Source organism: Folsomia candida, unplaced genomic scaffold (assembly GCF_002217175.1).
Source record: "Folsomia candida strain VU population unplaced genomic scaffold, ASM221717v1 Fcan01_Sc037, whole genome shotgun sequence".
In the NCBI taxonomy this organism is placed as follows: domain Eukaryota; kingdom Metazoa; phylum Arthropoda; class Collembola; order Entomobryomorpha; family Isotomidae; genus Folsomia; species Folsomia candida.
Window position 1 is genome coordinate 747,002 of NW_019091229.1, and position 8,230 is coordinate 755,231.

At 36.0% G+C, this 8,230-nt stretch overlaps 1 protein-coding gene across 2 annotated transcripts; it reads right to left on the bottom strand.

The window, feature by feature from the left end:
* Positions 1 to 1,153: 1,153 nt before the first annotated feature.
* On the bottom strand, positions 1,154 to 4,318 carry LOC118439528. Of its 2 annotated transcripts, XM_035860919.1 has the most exons (5): positions 3,892 to 4,318; positions 3,710 to 3,816; positions 3,499 to 3,630; positions 2,050 to 2,904; positions 1,154 to 1,580 (listed from the first exon to the last, which is right to left on the bottom strand). In XM_035860919.1, the coding sequence occupies exons 3-5, from the start codon at positions 3,611 to 3,613 to the stop codon at positions 1,516 to 1,518; spliced, it is 1,035 nt and encodes a 344-aa protein (XP_035716812.1). In that variant the 5' UTR covers positions 3,614 to 3,630; positions 3,710 to 3,816; positions 3,892 to 4,318; the 3' UTR covers positions 1,154 to 1,515. The 2 variants fall into 2 exon arrangements, with proteins under 2 accessions (XP_035716812.1, XP_035716811.1); XM_035860918.1 differs by lacking the exon at positions 3,710 to 3,816.
* Between the last annotated feature and the right edge of the window lie 3,912 nt (positions 4,319 to 8,230).

The following is an 8,230-nucleotide window of genomic DNA, read 5'->3' on the forward strand; positions in this document are numbered from 1 at the left end:
TATAGACAGAAGGATTTTTTGTAATTTTTGACTTCATCACATGTGTGCAGTGACCAGCGAGATTCGGACCACACCGACCCAGACTCAGGCCACACCTACTCAAACTCAGGCCACATCCATTCAGAGTGAGTCCACACCCACCCAGACTCAGAGCATCTCTGGTCCTTGTGCCACAGGGGGTTGTGGGAATGACTTCAAAGTTCCGGCGGATTTGGCAAATAAAATTAAAGAGTGTGAAACACGTTCTTCTGACGAATCAGTGGGTTGCTTATTAGAACTTCTTGAATATACGAGTATGTATACAGAGAGCCCTCGATAATTTATGGGAATGATTGTCACAGGCAGGGGTGTATATGTACTATATCGCTTTATTATGTATACTTAATTTGGGGTGTATTTTTATTATTTCAAGTTTCAATAAAATTATTTTCGTGGGGGACAATTCTCATGGTGTTTTTACAAGTACATACATGCACTCGATATTTACCTGTTTATGCTAAAACTACATATTTATACCTATGGGTATGTATGGTCATACATAGTTGCATAATTATGAGCATAACGTTGGCTATTTAGGCAATCAATATATGTATGTACATTGTACACAACGTATCTCAGGCAGTGCAAAAATTAGTGTCATTTTAGTCAATTAAATTATTTACATACTAGCCTATAAGCCCGTCTTAAAGACGGCCTACATTAACTATTTTACACGAACATTTGAAAACTATCAAATTGAGCCAGCGCATAATAGACGCAATCTACTAAGCTCGATGGAAATTATAATTCCAGAGTAGACATACACGAAACGTAGTTCGGTAATGAGGTCATAAAACTCTGATATATGGTATTTATTGTCCAAGATCAAGAAATTTTTATAGCGTTGCGAAGAATAGGCCAATTTTGTTTAAAAAAATTTGTGAACGTTACTGAGGAATTCTTTCAACACTGCCAAGGCATTTTTTTAACTTTGCTCAGGAATTTTTTAACGTTGCTAAGGAATTTTTAACGTTGACAAGGAACTTTTTTGACGTTGCTAAGGAAATTTTCATGTTTCTAATAAAATTTTTTTGTTGCTAAGGATTTTTTTATGTTGCTAAGGAAATTTTCTAATGTTCATCAGGAAATTTTTTATGATTTTTTATGTTGCTAAGGAAATTTTTTGACATTGCTAATGATTTTTTTATGTTACTAAGGATTTTTTTATGTTTGCTAAGGAAATTTTTTTTATATTACCAAGGAATTCTTTTATGTTGCTGAAGTTGTAACATGTTTTAATAGAAGTTGTAATATAAGTTGTAACAGAGGTTATAACAAGTTGTAACCTAAATTGTAACCGAAATCATATCCGTACTGTGATTGGCTGTAGCCAATCAAAATGCAGGAATGTCTCGGAAAACTTGATGGGACGGACTTTTCGAAATTATAATATAGATGTATCTATAGCTCTGGTGTGATGTGTATGATGTGTATGATGTGTAGATGTATGACTTTCTCCACAAAATCTCGAGTTCTTTAGCCATCATCTTTGTCGGATTCCAGGAATGATTGTTCTTCAACATCATCATAGTGTGGAGGCACTGCAAATATGAAAAAGTTACAACTCATTAGTTTAACGGTTCAAAACCTTATTTTTTTGTTTCTAAAATTTATTATTAAAAAATTATGTTTTTGCCTTCCTGACACAAATGGTTCCTCCGCAAAAGTAATACATCAGCTACGAATTTTTACTCTAAGAGTCCATTATTTATATATGTACATAGTAATGATTCCGAAATTAAATTCCTGTCCTTAAAATCTCGCCTCGTTGGAACCCCACTCTTAGAAATCCAGTATTCATACATATATCGATGACTCTAGCAAAGTGATATTGATAAGTACATATGTAATACAATGGAATAATGCTTCGGTATGAAACTTTTGCCAAATCGGTAGTATATTCTTACGTATCGATACAATTTTAATGTCAATTTAATACGGAGAAAGCAGTACCTGCCTACCTAAAATATGTCAGATTTCTAAGGGTGCAATATTATTATTAATACTTACATGTTTCCAAGGACAAAATTGACCCTTGTCGCGACGGGAGTGCGGAATACGTCGGAAGTGACGGATGTAACGAGGACAGCGAGAAAGTCGATCCCGTGATCGAACGCCGCGGAGCACTCGGTCTTGGCAGCATAGCGAACAAAGAGAAACTAGAACTCCGAGGCCGAGGCGGCGGCGCGGAAGGCGACGGATCCACGTGCCCAGTGCCAATTATCAAAGAAATTTCTCCCTTCAAGGGTCCACCCCCGGTCGTCATTTCTACTTCGATGCAGTATTCTATTTTGAAGGTGGGATGCCCCTCGTACGATGGCACCTTAACCTTTCCAGTCTGGAAGGCGCCCTTCACTTCAAATTTGTCGGAGCGGGAAACTTTCTTCGCTACAAAGGTGTCCACCGTTTCCTCACTTTTACGCGGAATATTTTTGCAAATCGCGATATGTTTGCAGACCAGTTTCGCGCCAATTTTCAGGAGAGGGATTCGTTTGGGGTTTTTTATCTGAAGGGTAAAGGAAATGACTTCCCTTCGGAGAAAGTTGAGTTGCGGGAGTCGAACCGTCATGACGAGGTCGTCGCGGGAAAAACTGGTTTCGTTAAATTTCTCTTTGTGCCCCTCCAACATTTCGAAGGGGAAGATGTAACTTCCGTAAAAATTGAATACTTTGGGGTGCACGAGTTTATACTCGGAGTGAGAAAGACGGTAATACAAGTTGATTTGGTACTCAATACTGCCATTCGGAGATTCCCACGTGGGCGGGAGTTGTAGGGTGGGAGGGAGTTTTAATTTGAACGGGAATATGTAGGATGTCCGGTTAAATACTTTTTTGTGCTTTTCCAAATCGCAAACTTTGTACAAGGCTGGAAAAATGCAGGGAAAATTTGAATTAAGCATATTTTTAATGGTATGAATGTCTACTCGTGGTGTGGTATTCACGTCAACTTTATAAAAGCCATGTTTGCAACGTTTCGATGTTACAACGAATCAGAATTATTCATTTTTGCACGAAATATGTATATGTACGACATGAAAAGGTATCTGTTATCAGCATGGTGAACCATTTTTCGCAAATTTCAAGTTCAAGTGAATTATCCTTAGATTTTCAGTTTATGTAATTTCGAATAAGGGAACGTCCATATATTACACCATTACAAAGGTAGGTTGATGGTTTAGGGTCGCCTATACGACTTCGTTTTAAGCTTAACATCAGTAGGATAGGGAAGGGGTGGTTGGATGAGATAAATAATAATATGCGTCGTTTGATGACGTAATATATGGGCGTTCCCTAAGTCCTTCACAACACCGATTTCGCAAACAACGCAAAGTTGAAGAGATGTGTGGTTGTTTTTGATGAATACCCACATCGTCATAAATATTATCTTAGCAAAACCAGTGAATATGTACTGTGTATGGAAAAGCTAGTGATTACACTAAAGACATATGTATGCATGTACCTTCTTCCTTTCCATCCAGTATGTCGTAAATGACGGATTTGACAATAAAATTGAGACCTCTTTCCGGCTGCAAGAGGTTAATCACATGTTCCCCCTTAACCGACAATGTTGCCATAAGTTCTACCACAATGGCTAGAAAAAATATTCAATTTTCTTCATTATTCATGTGCCAACTTATGTACAGGAAAATAATTGTGTTACCAATTATTACCAAGTTGGTAGCACAATTCTGTTCTTTGTGCGAACAATTGTTCGGAAAAGCGGCACTACAAAATTTTTGCTCGGCAAAACTACAGAAATCAAATTTGCCGAGGTACACTATGGAATGAATGCAGTGCAAAATAAATTAATTTCTTGGCAATTATATACATATATATGCATGTAAAGACTTACCATAATACTCCCCAGTGTTGTCCAATATTTGCACTTTTCCGCAAATCTCATCATTTGCGAGGCTACCCTCTAACGAGATGTTGTACTTGGGACCGATTGGATATCCAATGTCATTGAAACCGTCTGCAACACGGACGAATCCGCCGACCATGAGCATTTTGCACACTTAATTTTGTCTAATTCGCAAATTACGGATATTAAGGATTTGTCACTACGTTACTAACTTGCTACTTAATCGAGGACAGACATTCGCTAAAAAGAATCTGTTTTCAGGTTGAACATGAATTTGTAGGCGTCAATTAGGTCTAAATACTACATGCGTTATGTTAATATTTCTGTATGTAGTTCCTACCATAATTAGTGCAATTTAATTTTGCCGAATATTTTTGCGACCTCGCCAAAAAACATCTGAGCTAAACGTATCATTCCTATTCAAATATGCACGAACGTTCCCCACTCGGAGAAAGTCGTAACGTGAGAGAGAGAGAGAAAGCAACTGGTTGAAATGTGCGTATGTATGTATGTACGTATGTACACGGAAGAAGGTGTTGGGTGATTTACTATTATAGGAATGTAGTGGCAGGGGACTTATGTACATACCTAATTCAAGTATTTAAACGAATTTTCTCCAAAAAGCCAGTCAGTTTTTCTGAGAAAATTTTCGGGAAATTTCCGAGGAAAAAATATACTCATCTTTTAACTTTTGACAATGTCTTAATGCCAATTTGCAGACTAGGAAATAATCACACGCAACTAATTATATATATGTATGTACATTTACATATTAATGCTACAAACATACATATATACACGTGCTGGTTAGTTAAAAAATGGGAATTCTTGATCACTTTTTTCGTCACATTATATTATATTTTTTAATGTAACTGTGTTTATTCTTAAATCAAGTAGTTTAAAGGAAGTTACGGCTAGAGTAAAAATCATTATATTCAAAAATGTGTAAATATAATAACGGTGAGAATATACGTATGGAAATATGATGCATAAATAAACATATCTCACTGGTCCAGGTTAATCTAATTGTGACGCATCGTTTTCAGACTGTAGTTCCGCACCCAGGGCAGCGATACCCGGGAGGGTAGTAACACCCACAAGTTAAGCATTGGGTATTTGGACTGCTTGTTCCCCAGGAGGGGGCCAGGGCGTCATTACTACTTTTTCCACTCCCCACCCCACATTGTTTCTGACAAATCTTGGCAGATTTGTTACTTCCGGTTTTCACTGTAGTCTCATCTGTGCAGTACATCTTGGATTATTGGATTTTCAACTGGAAACATATTTTGGGATATTAAATTGATTAGATTTCTTAATTTGCATTTTTCCATTGATAAACTCTTACCGAGGAATAAAATTTGGCTTTGAATTTCTGAACGGGGAGGCTTTAAAATTGTATCTTTTCTTGGGTAGTGTTGTCTTGAGGAGTCGTGAAGAATCATAATTTTTGTTCCTAAAATTTTTCTGGTTATATACAAGAAAATTTTTCATGAGCTTGATATACCGTTTGCAAAATGTAAAAATACCAGAAATTCCGGTGCATCATTTCATACAAAATGGTATGTTAAGCTTATCGAATAACGTGAAATTCGGTGACAATGAAAAGTAGATAAGATTTCATGAGGTTTTCTTAGTAATTGAAGTTTTGTTAATTAATATCGTACAAAAATGCGTTATGGTATTTAGCTTGCTGTGGTGGTGGACTATTTTATGACGATTGCATGCAATTCCAGGATAATTGCAGCATTGTCAACGTCATTAAATATGTATGTAGAGTACTATGTTTTGCACAGGTTGAGATTTACTATGTTCGTGGTTTACTACGTTCGGGTTGAGGTTTCGCGGTTTACTATGTTCGTAGACAACCAGACCGAAAAAAATAAACGTTTCAACCCAGTGAATAGTTTGACTTATTTTTGTGTGACTAGTTATGAAGCATTTACTTATCAATTTGATGTGAGGAATATGTACTCTGCTATTACTTAGGGCTTGGATTGTCACCTCATTTGCATAAATCTCACTATACCCATTTTCAGCGATTCGCGCTTTCAGCTTTCCAAGTTGCAAAAACTAGGTGTCTTTTGCGAATGTGCCAAAATATGCAAATGAGGTGACACACACAAAAATACATACATCCATAACTGTTTACCTCACCGTAATTTTCATGAAACAAAGTCACGTTTGATAATGAGAATGTATACATTTTTATTAGCTATACACACTCTTAGAAAACTGGTATTGAATCATTATTTTAGGAAGTTAATGTTGCTCTGGCTGGATTTAGCATATTTTACAGGAACTTAATATACATACTTAAAATTTAGAGCGCGCTTGGGTAGTATCATTCTTAAGAGTGTTATGTGCTATGTGTACATATGTACGTATGAGCTTCATGAATGCAAGTAAATTAGTCACACAATTAAAAATCTAATGATTTCCTTGGTTAAAAGGTTTGTTTTTTGGTACTCGTTTGTCCCGGACGTAGTAAACCTCAAACCGTATATACAAAATAAATAAATAAATTTAATGACGTCGACAATGCTGCAATTATCCTGGAATTAAATGGAATCGTCATAAAATAGTCCACCATTACATTAACGCATATTTTATAACTCATCACTTTAATAAGTAACAGCAAATTTTATACAAAATTACTTAAAAACAAAGCTATTTGATTTCTACGAAAACCTCATGAAACCTTATCCAATTTGATCACCGACTTTAGCATGAGATTCGATAAGCTTTACTTTTTCGTATGAAATGATGCATCGGAATTTTTGATATTGTTAGATTTTGCACAATCTTACAAGCTCATGGAAAATTTTCTTGTATGTAATCAGAACAATTGTAAGGGAACAAATTATGATTCTTCACAACTTCTCGAGACAATACTACTCAAGAAAAAGTACCATTTTCAAGTCCGTTCGGAAATTCAAAATCAAATTTTACCCCTCGGTAAGAGTTTTCAATAGAAAAATGCAAGTTAATCAATTTCATATCGCAAAATAGTTATGTTTATTAAATTTTTTTCCAGTTGAAAATTCAATAATCCAAGATGTGCTGCACAGATGAGACTAAGGGAAAAACCGGATGTAACAAATCCAGGGTATTCCGACCCCGGGTTTTACTGGGTTGGGGTTTTGGGGTTTTACTGGGTTTTACTGGGTTGTAAATTAATAAACCCCCGCGGGTTTTACTATGTTAAAGGGGTTTTACTTGGGTTTTACTGGGTTTTACTCGGGTTTTACCAAGTTTTATCTAAAACTCAAATAGATAAATCAATATAATCAGTTTGCAGGTGCATATCTAACTCGGATTATGCATTTTGATTAAGATCCCGTAAATTTCTATATTTATTTACAATTTTTCTTTATGCTCTAAAAATCATAATTTACAGCTTAACTTGGGATTTGATCATATTGGTGTTTTCGGGGAGTTCCTAGCATTTTACATTGAAGTTTAATGGTAAATCTTGAGAAAATACATTAATTTAACAAATTAATGTAACATTGTGAGTTATATTAGTTCACCCCAAACATTGAGTAAAACCCAGTAAAACCCCAAAACCCAGTAAAACCCAGTAAAACCCAGTAAATCCCCGGGGTAGTTGTTTTCAGAGTAAAACCCCGGGTTTTTCCGAACCCTGAACAAATCTGCCAAGATCTGCCAGAAAAATTGTGTGGTGGGGAATGGAAAAAGTAGTGATGACACCCTGGCCCCCTCCTGGGGAACAAGCAGTCCAAATACCCAATGCTTAAATTGTGGATGTTACTACCCTCCCGGGTATGGTTGCCCGGGGTGCGGAAGTACGGTGTGAAAAGATGGGGTATAACTTGGTATCCTTAATTATGTCAATATTATACTTTTACAATGTAACACTTATACATACTCGTACACTCTTATGGCTATTCTGATTTGAATATAAAAATTTCTAGTCTACACTACCTATGAAAAATCCTGTATCCATGCATATTTATTTGCATACGCTTGTCACTGGTATTGATTTTGTAATTATTTCTCAACCAACTTGTTGCATATACATACACACAAACAATCACATATGTCAACAGGGACCAATGACATACTTGCATATATTTATGGATTCGTATCCATATGTAGTATTATCATCCATTGTTATACCTACATACTCTGACAAATTTCTGGCTTATGTATCCATAAATTCCATAAATTTACACCGGGTCACATTCAAACGAACTGACTCGTTGTACAGACAGAAGTCTATTTTTTTGTTTAAGTTTTTCATGCGAACATCAGCCAGTGTACCGGAAAAGTTTGGAATACATATGTACATATATGTAAATATGTA